The sequence below is a fragment of the Arvicanthis niloticus genome, chromosome 1 (genome assembly GCF_011762505.2).
Source record: "Arvicanthis niloticus isolate mArvNil1 chromosome 1, mArvNil1.pat.X, whole genome shotgun sequence".
Lineage (NCBI taxonomy): Eukaryota > Metazoa > Chordata > Mammalia > Rodentia > Muridae > Arvicanthis > Arvicanthis niloticus.
This window is the reverse complement of record NC_047658.1, coordinates 74551253-74571183: the sequence shown is the minus strand read 5'-3', so window position 1 is coordinate 74571183 and position 19931 is coordinate 74551253. Positions and strand designations below refer to the sequence as shown.

General features: G+C 44.4%; 1 protein-coding gene across 2 annotated transcripts in view; it reads right to left on the bottom strand.

The window, feature by feature from the left end:
• Positions 1 to 19931, bottom strand: part of Dnhd1 (dynein heavy chain domain 1) — a 69044-nt gene that overhangs the window by 6621 nt on the left and 42492 nt on the right. For both annotated transcript variants that reach the window (XM_076939884.1, XM_034490500.2), the window contains exons 22-36: positions 19606 to 19771; positions 19254 to 19446; positions 18731 to 19019; positions 10327 to 11923; positions 9944 to 10152; positions 9512 to 9716; positions 9334 to 9436; positions 6122 to 6271; positions 5706 to 5888; positions 5149 to 5580; positions 4548 to 5010; positions 1917 to 2228; positions 1555 to 1707; positions 1197 to 1375; positions 109 to 1074 (exon numbers count right to left, since the gene is read on the bottom strand). In XM_076939884.1, coding sequence (XP_076795999.1) covers positions 109 to 1074; positions 1197 to 1375; positions 1555 to 1707; positions 1917 to 2228; positions 4548 to 5010; positions 5149 to 5580; positions 5706 to 5888; positions 6122 to 6271; positions 9334 to 9436; positions 9512 to 9716; positions 9944 to 10152; positions 10327 to 11923; positions 18731 to 19019; positions 19254 to 19446; positions 19606 to 19771 — 5600 coding nt within the window. The remainder of the gene's footprint in view (positions 1 to 108; positions 1075 to 1196; positions 1376 to 1554; positions 1708 to 1916; positions 2229 to 4547; positions 5011 to 5148; positions 5581 to 5705; positions 5889 to 6121; positions 6272 to 9333; positions 9437 to 9511; positions 9717 to 9943; positions 10153 to 10326; positions 11924 to 18730; positions 19020 to 19253; positions 19447 to 19605; positions 19772 to 19931) is intronic.

The following is a 19931-nucleotide window of genomic DNA, read 5'->3' as shown; positions in this document are numbered from 1 at the left end:
CTGTGTGATTGAAAAAAGACCCATAAGAATGCTGGGACAGGGCCCCCACGCTCCATTACAGCCCACAGAAGTCCACACACTCTGTTATCCAAGTAACTAGATCCAAACCTGGTCAGGATTGGCAGCCAGTTTCCGGATGACAGTCACAGGATGCACAGTGGCTGTAGGGTGGCCAGGTGGTGGCAGCAAGATCAGTATGGGCTGAGTAGGCTGAATATGTTCGAAGATCATGGTAGGAGTACCTAGGTCTTCATCTAGGGGCCGACCTAGTAGGCTGGTGGTGAGGTCTGCTAGGGCACCTGCCAGGCAATCTGGTCGAAGTACCCGCCACAGAATCAGCTTTTGGAAGAGGCTAAGTGGCTCAGAATTAAAACCAGGTGCAGGCCCCAGCACAGTGGATGATAGTGACAGGTAATCCCGCCACACATCAGAGTGACCTGCCAGAGATGCACGCAGCCCAGCAAATGGGGACAACAGCTCCAATGCTCCACATTCTTCCCAGGCTCTTGAATTTATCCAGGCTGGCCTAATCACACCAGGGTTCTGTGAGCTGTGGCCTGAGCTGGGAGAGGCTGACAGTCCAGGCCATAATGCCAATCTCTCTAGCTTTGGTGTCTTCTTTGTCACTTGCAGCATGGCCAAAGCACCAAAGGCACCCACCAAGGGTGTTTGGTTCAAGCCTAGGGCAACCACAGTGTTGATCAGCAACTGGCGGGCTAGGTGTATTTTCAACCGTAGCAGATGGCTGGGCAAGTCTTCTCCACGATAACTGTCATATGGCTTCATGCTGTCTATAGCCCGCCTGATGGCTACCAACCAATTCTCTGACTTCATACAGAAAAATGGCAGCAGGTTTTGTAGTGGGCTTAGAGCTTCTACCATAGCCATTCCATGATAAGCTACCTGCCGATAGGGTGCCCACAATGCCATCACCTCCAGCTTCTGCTCGTCTAGCTCCTCCATTTGAGCATTCAGTTGACATATCTTTGCCTGAGTTCTCACCATTTCTCTCAAAAACTTTGATGGTTTCTGACGCTTTTGTTGCTGATGTAGCAATATCACCAACAACTGTTCCTGAATGTGGTAATTTGTTAGATGGAACTGGACCTTTGTGATGGTCCCCAAACATCATCTCCAGCTCTGTACTTGAACCCTTCCAGTGTTTATTCCACCCCACAGACTGGGCCCCCATGTACCTCGTCAGCCTTCACAGCTTCATAGATATCTGCTGCTCTGATTCTGAGGTCCTGCCAGCGGGTTTCAAGCTCGGGGCGCTCTCTGCACAGGATCTCGTGTAGCATCTGTTCTTCTAGTATTTCCATGTTCAGACCCAAATCCAGAATATTCAACCCTTTCAGCAATTCATAACCTAGTACTTGGATCACATGGGAAATACTAATTTACCCAGGTCAGAGTCAAGGGTGGAGTAGACAGGGAATTTGGCTCTCTGTCATAGTTCCCGCTGGGCCTAGTTGGATGAAAAGCCCCTGAGGGGTGACTCTAGGGGCCTAGTATGCTACAAAGCTATGCTAGTAACTTACACGCTGGCCTCACCTCGGTGCAAAGCATGGATGGGAAAGGTGGTGCTGAGAAAGAGACAGAAGCCAGGCTGCACGTAAGGGGGAATCAGATTCTTCTTTGACAGCAGCCATTGAAGTTCTTGGCACCCTAGGCTCAGCTCCATATTGGTCAAGAGCACAGGCAAGCCTGTGAAGGGGAAGCAAAATCAACGTATCCCCAACACCAGCACCATACCATCCAGTTCATGCACAAGATCTGCTTCTCTTAGTTGATAAGAGGACTCTATCAAGATTCCTCAACACAGTGAAATACAGGATCAGAGCTGAGGTCAGAATGGGGCATGAAAGGATTGTGGGGCCAGGGAATCGGAAGAAAATGGGACCTGGAGCTCTCACCATTGGCAGCTGCCTCCAGGAGCTGGGGACCCAACTCTGGGTCTGTGCCTGAGAGCACAGTGAGGCAAGAGGGTGGAGACTGAGTCTCCGAGGGTGGGCTTGAGCCTGAGCCTGAGCCTGAGCCTGAGCTCTTTGGCTCATTCTCTTTCTCTGTTTCTCGCTCTTCCTGCTTATTCTCCTCCTCGCTCTTGCTCTCCTCTGTTTTCTGCTCTTTTCTTTGCTCGTTGGCCTCATCTTCATCTTCATTGTTCTCATCTTCCAGTTCATCTTCTGTTTCATTCTCGCTGTCTTGGTTTGTCACAGGGTACTTTCCTGGGATGGAAAGATGCAAAAGAGTGTTTCTTAGAGGAGGAACTGGGATTCTGAGGAGTCCTGATCACCCAACGGGAGGGTTCATGTGTGGAGGTCTGAGGAAGACAGTTTAGGAGAGCTGCTCAAGTGACTCAGTTTCCACCTCTGAAAATGGAGTTGATATTAGTTAGCGCTGACCTCTTAGAGTTATTCTGAAGATGTACTGTGATGATACACAGTTTGGACCAGCACATGGAAAATAGTCAACACTGGTTGTCATTATTACTTTGAAGTTAGACTAGCCCCAAGAAGAGCTAGTCGTCTCTGAAATTAGATCCGTGTCTACTCTTTCTATAGGTTGATTAGAGAGTCAATACCCAACCCATCTTTTTTAAAGACATAAGCTATTCTGTCTGTAACAACTGAAAATTGTCCTCCTTGATATGGAAATTGGTGCCTGAAGCAGTGACTTGTAATTGAAGGACTGTAAACTATCACACTAGACAAGTCATGGCTGGGGTGCTGGAACCACACAAGGTGGTGTGGGAACAGCCATTCCGAACCCTTTTCTCCTTTAAGAAGAAATAAATGTTTGTTTTCTTACTTGGCTCTCTTACAGGTGGAGGCTGCCAGGCCTAGTTTGTTGCATTCCTTTTTTCTTGCTAAAAAATTACTGCAAATTTAGCAGTTAAAGCTGCCATTTATTATCCCTAAGTATTAAAAGCTAGTGGTCCAGTATAGCATGGCTAGATGCTTTGCTCAGCCACACACAGGGCTTAGATGATGGTTTCATCTGGGACTGGAGGTCCTCCGTCAGGTTTAGTGGATTCTTTGTTGTTTAAGGTAAGATCTCATTTTGCTTCCCAAACTGTCCTCAAACTGTTGGGCTCCAGTCATCCTCATGCTGTGGCTTCATGAGTAGCTGAGTCCACAGATGTCCACTGCTAAACCTGGCTCCTACTGGATTTTCACAGCATTTCTTTCCTTCCCACAGCTGATCTGTCATCTCCATCCACCTCGTCAACAACAGTTCGTTGACTACTCCCTGGCCTTCTAATCTCTCTGTGTTTTCTTCCCTCCTTTCTTCTCTGAAGGGCTTATTAGCTTAAGCTTACTGAGATAATTCAGATTAATAGCTATCCTTAAGGTACATTGATTAGTAAGCTTCGGTACATCTGAACTTTTCCTCCCCTGGAATATTATCATGGGAGAAATACCAGAAGGCAGAGGTCAAAGGCTGAGGATGTAGCTTGATGGTACAATGCTTTCCTAGCAATATACAATCCCCAGCACTTGGAAAAAAGTCACAGGGACAAAAATTCTGCCCAACACTTCTGAAAAATCTTTTGCTTTCCTGACAGAAGAGACATAAATTGCCAGTAGTAACTTTGACATGATACCTGGGTGGTGGACATCCTGCAACTATGGTGTATGGATTAATTTCTGGGATGACCATAGCAACTTTCCATAAACTTAGTGTCTTAAACTAATATTCTCTCAGGAGTTGTGGAGGCCTGAAGTCTGAAATCAGTGTGCCAGAAAAGCTGTCTTCCCTCCAAAGGCTCCAAAAGGGAAATCTGTCTTTGTCTCTTACATCCCCTGGTGAGTGGAATTTTAGGTATTCCTTAGTTTGTGGCTCTGCAAGTGCCTCCTTCATATAATCTCCCCAACTGTTTATCTATGTTCTCTACTCTGTCTCCTAAAAGATGACTGCCATGAGACTTACGGTCCACTCATACAAGGCACAGAATGGTCTTATTTCAAGGTCTTGAAGTTCATTATTTCTATAAAGACCCTAGGTCCATAGAAGGCTATAATTTCCCTCTCATCTTTTCAACTGCCCAGCTCCTTCTTTTATAAATGGATTCATTCCCTTCTCCTAGGAAATATTTCTGCCAATACTCTATTCAGATCGATTCCTGATTCAAACCTAGCCAAATCTTTCCCCTCTGTATTGGACCCAGAGGATGTGGCACAGGTACCAGCAAATGAAAATATCTTTCAAGAATTTCTCAATATTTCATGAATTTGGGTAATAAATATTACCACAAATTGTAAGCTTTAGTTGTAAGCAAAATTTCCTGTGGTGTTGAGTAGGCTGGCAAAGTGGAAAATCATGGCTTGGCCAGCTATGTAGATTTAGGGTCATTTTAACATAAGCTAAAACCAACCACACAAAAACTGGTAAATGAGACCATTTATTAATATAGTTTAGGCTGGTAAAATAATATAGTTTAGCCACAAAAAGTCAGTATCTCCAGCATGGAAAGGCAAACCACAGGAGGCTGAGTGTTAGGGGTTCAGACTCCCAAGAAGCATTGTACCATTATCCATGCCTACCTCCGCTCTCTGTGGGAAATGTTTCCAACGACTTGTTCTGTTTTGGAGGTAGTGGGTTCAACCAGATGGTGGCCTGGTTGCTGGGATCAAGCAGCAGAGGCCAACGGGCACTGCTGAAGTGGATATGGCTTCGCAGCAGCAAGCCTAACAGGCGAGCTGACTTCGCCTGAGGCTTCAGATCTCGATCCCACTGGTGCTGTTCAGATCCACAGCTCAGCAAGGTCAAAATCCTGAAGGGAGTACTTGTGGGCAGCAGAGGGTTCTTTGGTACCCCAACAGATTTCTGCCTCAGTGCCTGTGCCACATCATCTGGGTCCAGGGCTTCCTCAAAGCCCTGACACAGAGATAGCCACTTTTCCAGCAGTTCTTGGCGCCGCTGTGGTGGGAAGGGACCCAGATAGATAATGGCAGCTGAGCACAAGAGGGCATCTCCAAACACGGTCTTGGCTTGCACCTGCAACTTCTAGTGTGGACAAGTGACCAAAGCATGAGTAGGGGTGAGGCATGGGGGTATGTGGAAGGGCAGACAGAGGTGAAGTATGGAGAGGAGGGGTATAAAATGAACTAGGAAAGAGACACATGGGACATATGGGCTTGTTACCTGGAGCTGTGTCGTCCACATGTGTATGGGCGTGAGCAGCGCGGACTTCATGGGCCATTTGTGAAAGTGCCCACATTGTGCCTGATTGAGGGTCTCCACCACATGGTTATGACTGACTTGGGCATCTTCTAGCTTTTTAGCCAAAGACAGAGTTTGCTCTAGCAGATCATGGGCCTGAAACTGGAACTGGCCAAGGCGGGCCTGCTCCCGAGCCAGTGTTGCGTCTACCTGCCGCAGCAGCAGGCCAGTGGGCAATCCTCGGCGTTGTGCCAGCCCATAGCGCAGGACCGCCCAGAGCCAGACTGCCAGATTTGCTGCGGGGATGCTTACTGACCTCAAGGCTGCATCTCTCATACCTGGATCCCTTAGAGCTTGGTTCAACTTGATCAGCTCTGAGTCCGTCAGCTTCTCCTTGGGGAAGAATACCAGCTCCTGGGAGGACGAATGTTGAGGGGAGAGAAAGTAAGGGTACTCTTGACCTTGACTCAGTAGGCTATTCCTGTCCGATTCTCTCTTTATGCCACCCCTCTCCCTTTATGGTGCCTCATCTTTCCTACCTGATAAAAGTCTTCAGTACATAACAGCTGCTTGGCACTGGACCAGCCAGTCTCTCGGTGGAACAAGTCACACAATGCGTCTGTCACCTTGACTACAGATTCTGGTGGGGCTCGATAGCTCCTTAACTCCTCAAAGTCAGCCACCCGCAGATGGCTCAAAGGACCTACGAATGCCTTGCCCATCTAAATGAGAACAGATGCATGCTGCAGAGACCCTGTGATGTTCTGCCCATTCTTCAGGATGTTCCAAAGAGAACTTACCTCTCCTAAGGGTCTTCATGAAGGTCCATTCCCAAGCCACCTTATCACATTGGCCTCTCCGACAGGAGCCCTGACTATTGGCCACCCCATTCTGTCCCCTAGGTATCCTATGAGTTGTCCTCTCCCCAGCAGGCTAAGTAGCAGGAATAACCTACCTGCTCCAGGAAAGCCTCCTGTTGAGCCTTTAGGGCATCATGCTGCTTCACCAGATTCTCAATGAGGCTCTCCTGGTGTTGGCATTCTACCATCTTCTGCTTGTACAGGATCTTGGATTGTTCGAGTTGGCTTTGATACATACCAACATTCTGTGAACAAAGGCCCAGATCTTACAGCTCCATTCCCTAGGCTATCTGAGACTACCCCACACAGAGACACTATGAGTATGATAGGATGACCAAGTCAAACTCCCAGTAGGCCACAGATAGAGCTTCTCTCTGGGTCTGTGACTGACACATCTGGTAGCAGAGCCCTAAGTGGGGATTGCTTTTCCTGAAGTTTTGTTGCCAAAAAGGTAGCTTGTATAAACATTCTGTTCCATCCCTTCTCTTTCCAGTTCCTTAGCAGCAGGTGTCTAAGAGCACAGTCTTCCCCTGCCCTTCATAACACTGGATCTCTTTGTCTTTTCTTTTGCCACCCCGTAGACTACCATTTCTCCCATTTCTTCTCATCCTACACTTCTTCATGTCCTGTAATCTTATGGCTTTGATTGGTTATACTGTGTAGAGTAGTATTTTACTTTACTATATCATTATTCTAAAAAGTCAAACCAATATCTCTCTCTCTCTGTCTGTCTCTGTCTCTGTCTCTCTCCACATTTCTTCCCCAGTCCTATACTATGTATCCATCTACTTCAGCCTCTTATAAGCCCCTCCAGCTCTATACATCCCCCAAATGAGTATGTTCATGTCTCCTGAGCTATCTCACTCTGCTCCCTGTGTCCTTTCTCCAAAGGACTTTGACAGAATATACTGATTAGTCACAGAGGAAGCCTTGTTGTTACCCTTTGCTTCATCTCCTTTAGTTCTTCAACCCTAGCTCATTTTATAGACCTTCCCATTAGACCTCCCGAGTGTCTCTTATCCCAATTCCCATCAGTGTCCACTCACACTCAGAATCTCTCTCCTGAGCCACACTCCTGTTCTAATTAGTGCCTTGCTTTCACTTCTCATTTACCTTCCAGCCATTCACCACACTGCAGCCTAATTGGTTTTCTTAACTGAATCTCATTGTCTTTGTGTCTAACACTTGCCTTTGTGGCTACTCATCTCTTCATGTCCCTTGTTTTGTTTTCCCCTGAGCACTATAGTCTTCAACCATTTCTGTCTTTGGCTTCCCCCAGTGTGCTGTGTGTTCTCTAGTCTCTGTGCCTTCACTCAGGCTGGTGCACCAACCCAGACACTCTTCCCTTCTACCTCCTTGTATGCATGTCCAAATCTTACCCTGGGGAACAACTTTGGTGTATTTCATCTTTCATTACATTGTATTACAATTTTATAGGAATGTTTTCAAACATCCACCTAATTCTATACATTTCATACTGAGACCTCTTCTTCTCCCCCTCCCCTTGCTACCCCCTTCCCTTCTCTACTCTCCTCTCCTCTCTAGAAAACATTTCTTGGTATATCTTAGAGAACTCTAGATTTTTCTCTGTCAAAATATGAATAACTGAAATTGCACAGACAAGTCCCTTGGCCTCTTTGGATCTCTGTTTTCTCATCAGTAAATCAGAATGGAGAGCTTCTTTCTGTGCAAAGAATGTATATATCTTTTTATCTACCCATCAGTTTACATTCAGATATAAACACAAATACAGACATGTTAAGGACCTGGGCAAAAGTTATAGAGTTCAATTAATTTTGTTGGTGATATCGATAAATAAATGAACTAATTGAATACGAGAAAGGAGAAAAATAGAGAAGAGCAGAATGGTTCTGGGGACTTGGCTTAGATGACTAGGGGAATGGGAGTACCGTTTGGGGGAGGTGGGAAACACTGGAAGGATGCATTATTAGGACCACTGAGTGAATGGCCAAGGGATCTAACAGAATAGCCTAAGATTATGAATGTCTCTTGCCTATATTTGGAGCTTGCTATATTATGGGAGGCCTCCTCAATCAGATCAATAATTCATGGTAATTAATTACCATGATCATAATTATTTTGAGAAAATGTAAGACCCAAGGCAAGACAGTAGAATTTAGGATATAAGAAAAAGGAGACTCCTATTTACTTTAAACTTTCTACTACCTCCAGTCCCTATTTTGAAATTCATCTTAGTCTTGAGGTCTAATGTGGCCATCATAGGATGACTATGATAGGAAAAGAGTGCCCGCATTTTGAGAACTCCATGGACCACAATTTACATAGCACATGATGGAAAACATAACATAGAGAGCTAGCACTGCTCACATTGGTATGAAGAGGTATGTGGACCAGCAAGGCCTGAAAACTGAAGAGATTACCTAATTCAGAATGTGATACTAGTTCACTTCTCGGTAGCCAGTCCTGAGCCTTTTTCAAAGTCTGACACAACAGAAACTAAACAAAGTGTTATTTCAAAAGCCATTATATTAAAAAACAAAACCCACTATTTTGTGCAAATAACCTCAAATGGAGGATTTGCCTGGTGAAGGTATCACAGCTTCCACCCCACCCTACCCTACAATTTTAGCAAGATATGAGAGGTTTATTTATTCAAAAGTGATTGGCTCTGCATAGAAAAGCAAAATGATTGGTGTTTGGGCCATAAAGGAACTGTATTTGGGGTAACAGTCAAGAGGAAACAGGGAAGCTGATGAGCAAGTGAAGCAAGTATTAGAAGTGGTGGGAAGGAGATGTCTGGGAAATAGCAGCAGAGGCTAACTAAAGAGATTCAGGACACTGATGTCTAGCACACCATTTAAATACGATTCTGTTTCTTTGCTATAGTGTATATGTCCCTCTATCTCCATACCCATCCACACTTTCTCATTGTTCAGCACAGTCTTATACATTTGGTGCTTTTTTTTTTTTTTGGAATAAAGATGCAAAACAAAATAGTATACAGGGGGAAAACAGACGTCTGTCATGAGACCCACTGAAGACAATAAGAAATCCAGGGATCTTGGGGACATACCAAACTGAGTCACAGCACTAAAGGCATTCAGGAGCAGGTACTTGAGATTTCTGTGTTACAAAAGTCAATCTAGTCTGAGATGATGTAACATGGGAAACATTGGGCCCTGGGCTCTAACAGAAGAGGCAGCAGGGATTAAAGAGATCCACCAAGGAAAAGAAGACTCTAAAAAGAAATGCGAATTTCCCAGGCCCCCTTTTGTTCTCTTGCTTTGATACAACTGTGTAAATCTTACAGTCTTCTTCCTCTTACTTTGTAGGAGCCTTTTAGTTGCTTTTCCAAGTTAGTGAGCATGTTGGTTTGGGTACTGTGCCTCTCAACCATCAGCCGCAGAGTCTTCAGGGCAGCTTGGATGCTAGAAACACAATAAACCTCTTGAGTGGACTCAAGAGTGAAGAAGGAAGTGAACTGCAGGGGTGGGGTCACTTACCGACTGGCCCTCATCCTCATCTTCAGGATCATCTGCTGCTGCTGCAGCAGGAACATACCCAAGAAGTCCTGGAAGGTCTTAGGGGTGACAAGTGGCAATGCAGGACACATGTGTTGATGGTAATAGGCAGTTGAAACATGGATGCGAGCCATGATGTTGGACACATTGGGAATTAAGATCTTGAAATCTGGGCACTTCAAGGAGCCTGCAATGGATATAGTTTTGGTCTGGCCTTATAGGATTGGATGGGAATGAGAAGAAAAAGGATCATCTTTCAGTTCAGGAAGGAAAGTAGAAAATATTAGTCAGAAAGGAAGAAGAATGAGGAGAAGAAGAGTGAGATATCAGATCAAGATGAGGGAGACCACCCTGGGCAGGAACTATCACTAGTCGGTTGGGATGAGTGATCAGAACAAGTGAAAAGTGGCTCACCATCATAAAGAGGTAGACTCTGATCATTCTCCAGACGGAACTGGGCAATCTTGACCAGAGAAGCTTGGTCCCAGGGTTCATAGCGGTCAACACTGGCAATGGTCAATTGAAGGAGACTCAGGAAAAGGGTGGAGGGCATCTGATTTTGGACTTGGTTATCTCCCACCAGGAAGAACATGTGGAGATTGCTACACACTTGCTGGTAGAACCTGGAAGTCAGGGGGGACTCAGCTGTCATCATCCTCCAGACCTGTTGACACATCCAGACACCTGTTCCAACCCTGACCCTTTAGCCCTCATGACAACCTATAGCTTTTTCTCTTGCCTTTTTTGGCCAAGAAAGAGTAAAAGCAGAACTGACTTTGAGGGGTTCTGGGCCTTACCTATTCAGTACTGTGTCCTTCCTAGCAACGTGTTTGATCGAAAGGTTCTCCTTGAGGAAATGCTCTTCAATGTTATCCAGATCTGCGTCTGTGTACTGGTCAGGGAAGCTACCTGAGGTTGCCAGGGCCAACAGTCGGCAAAAGGTAGCAACATTCACTTCATCAGGCACTGTAAGAGCCACTGGCTGGTTTAACATGCCAGCATGCCAGCTGGCATCTCGGAGACACTGGAAAATAGCTTCATCTGATTCAAGTGGTAAATAAAAAAGCTGAGCCTGACAAATGCTAGAAGCCAGGATGATGGCTGTATTGCGCCCAGTACCCCGGAACTCTGAGAGCAATAGACCATGCTGCCTGGGCCTAGCCAGAACTCGGACCAGGCGAGCCACATGCTGGACCATCACGTGACACAGGGAAACACCAGAGTTCATCTTCAGCCGTACAGTTGACGCAGCCAACTGCTTTTCCAGGTTTTCCCACTGCCGTTCCAGGTACAAGTTGGGACTCTCAAAGTTAGATCCCATTGTAAGCTCCAGACTGAACACTACGTCTGAGGGACTCTCCTGGGGATAGAACAATAGCACTGGTAGCAACAAAGGTAAGTTTAGGTCTGTCTGGGGTGCCTTCTGCCACTCATGCTTCCGTGTCTCTGAATGGAGCTTACTGCTAGAATCTTCCTCTTGCTCAGCTAGCTGACTTACATTTGCTGTGTTCTCCTTGTTTACTGACTTTATGGGGAATGGTGCTAGACTCTCACTGAGGAACGAGCCTGTGGTGGCCTGAAGGCCAAATGGGTCCTCTTCTTCCTCCGATCCACTGTCACTGTTGCTTAAGGTCTCCCACTGGGCTATTTCTTCTTCAGATTCTACTTCCGGCACTTTCTCCTCCTCCACCTCCTCTTCCTCACAGTCCTTGGCCAAGGACTCAGACCCTGGCCCAACACAGAAGATATTCTGAGCTACTTCTTGAAGCAGCTTAGCACAACGGGAACGTTCCTTATCACTGTCCAGCCGGTCACAAAATGTTCTTTGTGCCTCATGCAACCAAAGACGCACCATGACACGCGTAGACATCATGATAGTCAGGCGAGTTCCACGCAGGCCGGATACCCGGCGCAGATGCTCCTGGTGATGGAAAGACTCTACAAAACCTCGTGAACCCATTCTGGTAGGCAGCAGCTGCAGGCTTCCCAGAATGTGGCTCACGGAATGTGGAGAAAACCGGTAGTGTGGGTGGAGGGGTGATGGCATGAAGCAGTTGGACACAGCCTCCCAAGCCTCTACTGAAGCCCTGACAAGGGCTCTTGCCAGAGTGTGCTCCCGCTCCACAGAGGGGAAGCGTTCAAGCCAGGCTTGGATACTAGGTATGTGCCTGCTCAACAGAATGTCCTGGGTCATACTGTTCAAGGCCAGCGATGTGAAGAGTCGGTAGAGACGCGGACAGAGTGGGCGCTCAGAGTAGCCTGGCACTGTAGCAGTGGCAAGGAAGTTTACTGTAGGCTGCAGAGTCTGTAATTCCAAGGTGTTGTGGGCATAGATGGTGCCTTCCATTGCCTGCCGCAGGGTCTCCAGCACTGGCTGGCAGCTCTTCTCTGGGTCTGTAAAAACATTCAGACCAGCACTAAGGACATGTACAAATCCACATTAAAGTATCTCCCATCTCTGCCACATAACCATTTCTAGCACACAGAATTCTAAAGAAATTCTATACACCTAATGTTTTGGCAATTGATAACCTCTGAGTAAGTTGCTGTCTCTCCACACCTTCCTAAAATAAAGTGATGTCTCCTCTCTCCTCCCTTAGATCCTACCTATTCATTACCTGAAGGAAATGAACACTATAATAAGATTTGTAAGTTGAGATGGTTGGAAACTGACTCAGATCACAATTAGAAAGTGCAAATCATCTCCATTGAAGAATGCACAGTCATGTCACACGTATGCTTTGTTTCAGTCACAGTGGCACATACCTTTCATCTTAGCACCTGGGAGGTAGACATAGAAGGATCAAGAGTTCAAGGCCACCTTTGGCTACATAGTGGCTTCACAGCCAACCTAGGCTACATGCCTCAAAATGGAGATGGGGTGCAGGGAGTATGAGTGCTAGCCAAGCCAAGCCTGAGAGCTAGAATTCAATACAATATTGCCAGATGCAGTTGTAATCCCAGCACACCTATTTCAAGATGGGAGGTAAAAACATTAGAATTGCTGGGAAGCCGTGAGCCAGCTGTCCTGGAGTACTTTAGCACAATAGTGGAGCAAGAAAACTGCTGCCTTGGAAAGTGAGACAGAGACACAGAGAGAGAGAGAGAGGTATCAAGATCCTAGAAGTTGTTCTTTGACCTCTACATACATGCTGCGGTGTACCTGAACATGCACATATATACATGAATAAATAAAATTTTAAATGACTTTACGATGTAAATTTACCAGAGAGAGGCAAGGAGAATGAGTAGGGAAATGTAAAGGGAGCTAAGAACAAAGTATAGAGACACACATGCATGAAAATGCCATATGAAACCCATCACTTTATATATCCTAATCTAAAAACACTAAGGAGGGGAAAGGATGATTCACAAAAAAACAAAATATACATGTTTAAATTTATAGTGAGTCCTGACAATGTAGACAGCTCTGTAAACCACCATTTTAATGCTATTTAGATTTTAGGAGCCCTAAAAGTTCCCCCGTGCCCTCTTTACTGTCACCTCCTTCCCACCACCATGCAGACATTGCTCTTTGAACTGATTTCTGTCACTGTCAACTATGCCTCTTCTAGAGCTTTGTACAAATAGAATCATAGAGCAGCTACTTGGCCATATGTTTGCTTTCACTTCACCTACATTTGCCACTCATACATGTTTTTGATTATCAGTAATTTGATATATTATTGTACAATATTCCATTATGAAAATTACATAATTTACGGGTCCATTAACACAGGAAGGTTAGTTCCAGGCTTTGGCTGTTTTAAATAATTAAAAGTTTATCCATAAACTTTTTAGGGGGGGGCATGTGCTTGATTTTGCTTAGGCAAATACAAGAAAACAACTATACTGCAATACAATTTTTTTCACTCCACTTGACTTCTACCTTATATTAGACCCCACTAAAAGCATCATAGTATTTGTTTTGACTACCAGCTATCTTTTAAGGAAAGCACAGAAAGAAAATATCAGTCATTTATACGCAACCACATGGTCATTATTTTTTGATGTTCTTCACTCTTGTCTGCGCGTCAGATTTCCATGTTATCACTGCCACTCTGCTGAAGAAGGCATCCAGCATTTTTTTCCTTTTAAGCTTTTTGTTTATTTATCTTATTTATTTGTGTGTGAGAGAGAATTTGTCATGTATGTGCAGGTTCTAGCAGAGGTCAGAAAAGGGCATTAGATCCCCTAGAGCTGGAGTTACAAGTGGTTGTAAGCTGCCTCATGGGTGCTGAGAAATGACCCAGGCCCTCTGAAAGAGCAGCTAACACTCTTTTTTTTTTTTTTTTTTTTTTTTCCGAGACAGGGTTTCTCTGTGTAGTCCTGGCTATCCTGGAACTCACTCTGTAGACCAGGCTGGCCTCGAACTTAGAAATCCGCCTGCCTCTGCCTCCCAAGTGCTGGGATTAAAGGCGTGCGCCACCACGGCCCAGCAGCAGCTAACACTCTTAACCACAGAGTCATCTCTCAAGCACCCATGAATACTGTTTTAGATTTATTTATTTTATGAGTATGAATGTTTGCTTGCATGTTTATGTGTACCACATACATGCTTGGTACTCACAAACATGAAAACAGATGTCAGACCCTCTTCTGGATCTGGAGTTACAAATAACTGCCATGTAGGTGTTGGAAACTGAACCTGAATCCTCTGGAAAGTCAACAAATGATCTTAACTCCTGAGCCATCTCTCCAGCCTCTTGAACATTTTAGTAGTTGTTTAAAAGTATTTGGCTGCTAAATCTAACATGTATGTCATGCCAGAGTCAGTCTCTATTAACTTCCTCTTCCTCTTCGCCCTCTTCCTCCTCTTTCTGGCAGAGCCTTACTGTGTAGCCTAGGATGGCCTCATGATCTTCTTATCTTCCTACCTCACCTTCCTGAACACTGCAATTACAGGCATGTGCTGCCATGCTCAGCTCATTGCTGATTCTGTTGCTTCTCCTTCTCCTTCTCCTTCTCCTTCTCCTTCTCCTTCTCCTTCTCCTTCTCCTTCTCCTTCTCCTTCTCCTTCTCCTTCTCCTTCTTCTTCTCCTTCCTCCTCCTTTTCCTCCTCATCTTCTTTCTCCTCCTTAACATGCATTCTTTAAGTACTGTAGGAAGCATTTTGGTGACTGTCGCCCAAAGACATCATTTCACAGTCTCTCTCTCTCTCTCTCTCTCTCTCTCTCTCTCTCTCTCTCTCTCTCCCTCCCTCCCTCCCTCCCTCCCTCCCTCTCTCCCTCCCTCTGTCCCCTCTTTCTCTCATGTTGTTTGCAATGTTTTCAATCTTACTACACCTGCATTACTCCACTCCTTTCATTATCTACTAACATCTTAATTATATTTAAATTTATCATAATCATCAAAATATAATTGAAAAGAATGATAGATTTAGAACAAAATATAATTGGATTTTAATATTAATTCTGATACTTAGTAGCTAGGGTATTTCAACCAAGTTATGAAATATGTCCGTTTCCTTTTTTGAGATTTATTTTACTATTTGTGTGTGTGTGTGTATCTGTCTGTGTGTATGTTGTATGTGTATGTGTATGTGTCTGTGTGTGTGTCTGTATGTGTGTAAGTATGGGCACTCCACAGAGGTCAGAAGAGGGCATCATTTCTCCTGGAATTGTAGTTACAGGTAGTTGCAAACTGTCCAGTGTGGGTGCTGAGAACTGAATCCAGGGCCTCTGTAAGAGCAGCAAGAGCTCTTAACCACTGAGCCACCTCTCCTCTCACTCCCTAACATTCTCCCTACCATTAATGTATTCCTTTTAAAAATCATCATTTTGGCCATTTGAGATTCCTCTGTTGTGAATTCAAGACTCTCAGGATCCAAGGGGTAGAAGAAATGCCCTTCAGTGGGGAGTGGGAACTTGTAGAGCCCACCTCCAGTAGAAAGATGGGGCATCAAGTGAGAGAGGGAGTTGCCATCCTACAGTCAAAACTCTGACCCAGAATTGTTCCTGTCTGAAAGAACTTCAGGGACAAAAATGGAGAAGAGCTTGAGGAAAAGGAGGTCCAGTGACAGGCCCAAAGTGGGATCCAGCTTAAGGGGAGGCTTTAAAGCCTGACACTATTACTGAGGCTATGGAGAGCTCACAAAAAGGGACCTATCAAGACTGCCCTCTGAAGTACCCAACCAACAGCTGAAAGAGTCAGATGTAGATATTTACACCCAAGCAATGGACAGAAGCTGCTGACCCATGTGGTTGAATTAGGGAAAAGCTGGAAGAAGCTGAGGAGGAGGGCGACCATGTAGGAGGACCAGCAGTCTCAATTAACCTGGACCCCCGAGATCTCTCAAACACTGGACCACCAATCAGGCAGCATACACCAGCTGATATGAGGCCCCCAACACATATACAGCAGAGGTCTGTGGGGGTCTGGGTTCAGTCAGAGAAGATGCACTTAACCCTCAAGAGACTGGAGGCCCCAGGAAGTGAAGAGGTCTGGTGGGGTGGGACATGGAGGGTGGGAACATCCTCGTGGAAACAAGGGGGGAGGAGGTATGGGATGTGGAACAGTCAGAGGGTGGACCAGGAGGGGGATAAAATCTGGAGTGTAAAAAAAAATTAAATAAAATTTTAAAAAATAAATAAATAAAACCATCATTTTACGAAAATCTCCCCCCATGCCCTCATCTGAGGCTGGAGCGGTGGCACAGTGATTAAGAAGAGCACTGGCTACTCTTCCAGAGGACTCAGGTTCTATTTCTAACATTCACGTGACAGCTCACAATAGTCTGTAACTCTAGTTCCAAGGGAATCTGATGCCCTTTTCTAGCTTTTATGGGCAGCAGGCATACATGTGGTACATATACATACTATTCAGGAAACCATTCATACACATCAAAATAAATGCTAATACATGCATACATACATACATACATACATACATACATACAAAATATCCATCTTTCTATGCTTTTATAAACATTAAGGATATCATAAAACATGGAAGAGATTTTACTGGGTCAGTAAATTTTAGCTCTCCATTTTTAAAAGTATTAATACACTTGGTTCAAGTTTTCTACACAGCACAACAGGCTTTAATATATGATCTGACAAGCCACCCTGTACTTCAACCCACTGACTTCCTTGACTCCAACAACTTGTGCTTAAACTTTACTTCTGCTCATTCTTATGTCATATGTGGAACCTGCTATCTGAGGGTAGCATACTTCGGAAATTTAAATGTCAATATCCTAAACTTTTAGTCAATTTCCCTCTTTCTTTTTGTTGTTATCTCTTCTACAAGTACTTATTGGAAAAATGAGTACAAATATTTAGTTCTTTCTACAAAAATAAACAAGACAGATTCAGGCCCTCATGTATATGCAGCCATAAAATCAGACTGTTATCCATACACAGCTTAGGATGGATATCTAAGCTAGCCTTGGGGCTTAGGCTTCTTGGGTTGCTACTGTTTGTGATGATAATACATAGTTTTGCCAAATGAGTCAAGGCAAGGGAACAGAGGGCAGCATCTTCAGAGGCTGCTTAAGTCCAGTGAAAGCAGAGTGTAGAAACCCAGAGACTGCCTGGTCACAACAGGCTTTGCACTGGATATGTCAATGTTCCAGGCATTATCTACCTCTAAATCAAGAAGCCTGCCCAAAGATTTGCATGATATATAGGAGACAGAATTGATAGACATTGAACTAGATGTTAATCAAAGAGGAAGAGACATCAACAAGAGTCCTATCTTGGGGGCCAGCAGGATAGCTTAGTGGGTGAGGATACTTAGAACCAAGCCTGGTAACATGAGTTCAATCACTATCTCCTTCCCCATGGTAGAAGAAGACTCCCTCAAGTTTCTCCACTCACCTCCACACATATAACACTGGCATGCCCTGCCTCATGCACATACATATCCATTAATTTTTTTTTTAATTTAAAGAGTTATAGCTTAAGTAACCAGTTGGATGATGCAATCTGTTATTTAGAGACACAGGAGTGTGGGCAGCCTTGTCTAGTCCCTGATCTTAGTGAGATTGCTTCAAGTTTCTCTCCATTTAGTTTGATGTTGGCTACTGGCTTGCTGTATATTGCTTTTACTATGTTTACGTATGGACCTTGAATTCCTGAACTTTCCAAGACTTTTAACATGAAGAAATGTTGAATTTTGTCAAATGCTTTCTCAGCATCTAGTGAGATGATCATGTGGTTTTTTCCTTTGAGTTTATTTATGTAGTGGATTATATTGATGGATTTCTGAATATTGAACCATCCCTGCATTCCTGGGATAAAGCCTACTTGATCATGATGAATGATTGCTTTGATGTGTTCTTGGATTCAGTTTGCGAGAATTTTATTGAGTATTTTTGCATCAATATTCATAAGAGAGATTGGTCTGTAGTTCTCTTTCTTTGTTGGGTCTTTGTGAGGTTTAGGTATGAGTGTAATTGTAGCTTCATAGAACGAATTGGGTATTGTTCCTTCTGTTTCTATTCTGTGGAATAGTTTGAAGAGAATTGGTATTAGGTCTTCCTTGAAGGTCTGATAGAATTTAGAATTCTGCACTAAAACCATCTTGTCCCGGACTTTTTTTGCTGGGGAGACTTTTAATGACTGCTTCTATTTCTTTAGGGGTTATGGGACTGTTTAGATGGTTTATCTGCTCCTGTTTTAATTTTGATACTTGGTATCTGTCTAGAAAATTGTCCCTTCCATCCAGATTTTCCAATTTTGTTGAGTATAGGCCTTTGTAGTAGGATCTGACGATTTTTTTAATTTCCTCTGTTTCTGTTGTTATGTCTCCCTTTTCAGTTCTGATTTTATTAATTTGAGTACTGTCTCTGTGCCCTTTGGTTAGTCTGGCTAAGGGTTTGTCTATCTTGTTGATTTTCTCAAAGAGCCAGCTCCTGGTTTTGTTGATATTTTGTATAGTTATTTCTGTTTGGGAGGACATGATGAGACCAGGACTGGATATGAGGAACCAATGAGATCTCAAGGTAGAGCTGTACAATAGGTAGTTGGATAAATAGGTCAGCATTTAAGAGAGATATCTGATTTAGAGATAGAAATTACCAGTCAAAGGAAAGAGATTGTGGGTGAAGCTTTGAGAAAGCATGTACAATGAGACAATAATTTGATTTGTTTGGCATCATTTTGATCTGCAGGCATATGTTTGAATCAATGAATATTGCCATGGATTTAGTGTGAGATGACAGTAGCTTTCCCTTCATTTCCCCTCCCAGCCCCTCACCAAAAGAAGCCAGGTGCAGATCTTCCATCAGGAAAAGGATGTAGTTTTTGGAGTCCTGGTGATACCCAGGAGCTGAGCTAGCTTGTACTTGGCCATGGACTCCTCTGCTCAGCAAGTGCCGAAGGTGCATAGAATTTAAGGCAGGGTGAATGGGGCTATGAATGGTGGGGTGATTTGGCTCCACCAGCACCTCCACAAAAGCTGATTTCCCTGTTGCTATTTCTCCAGAAAGCAGCACTGGCTGTCCATTTGACAGAAGCAGGTCCACCACATACAACAGCTGTTCAGTCTGCAGGAAAGGAAAAGGGCTTAGTAAAACAGCTCTAGATAGGACAACAATCAAGCCAAAATTGAGGGTTAGGGAACTTGTTCTTAAAGCCATACTTAACGAACAGGTTGTGTGTTGTAATTGTAGAACTATCAAGAGTGTGGGTATAGGTGTGTCTTGGGAGGATCTCAAATATTGGCTACCCTCTAGCATAGCTTCTTATGCCTCAATCCAAAGTATTTTCTATCTTCATACCTGAGAAGAGGGCTGGAAAGAACCCAGATTTCCTTTGACATGGGTGCTCAGGTACTGGCCAGTGAAGGGGACCAGTGTTCCATTTTCAAAGTTTACATGTAGATCAAACACCAAGGCTGAAGGAGGTGGCTCAGGGTAGTTGGACAGGGAACTAATAGACTTCCTCATGAAGTCATCAAAGCGAGGCCAGTGTCTGTTCAGAGGACACACAGGTAAAAGACAGTCATAAAAGTTCTGTCTATGACATTCATATACTTCACCGTGTCCCCACTGTAACATCCCGTGAGTTTTAGTTCCCACAGATCAGTCTACCTCAGCACTTTGTATGCCATACCTCCCATTCTCATGGTACCTGGAGGGAAGGTGGCCTCCAAAGCCCCAGATTATGGCAAAAAGAAAGCCGCTGATAGCCAGCAAATGTCTCTTCTGCTTTTTATTCACACTGACATGCTCAGACTGGACCCTGCTTTTTGAAGATTTGAAGTTTGGGGTCACAAGATCACTGCCACTAAAGTCCTCTGCAATGGCCAAGTTCAGAATTGGAATCCCCAGAGGAAAAAGAAAACGGAGGGGAGAACAGAGGTTAGCTACATTACTTCTCCTCGCCTTTAGTTCCCTGGAGCAGCTTCACCAAGGAACCCATGCTTATGGCTCAGGTATAACCCAGTTACCCTTAAG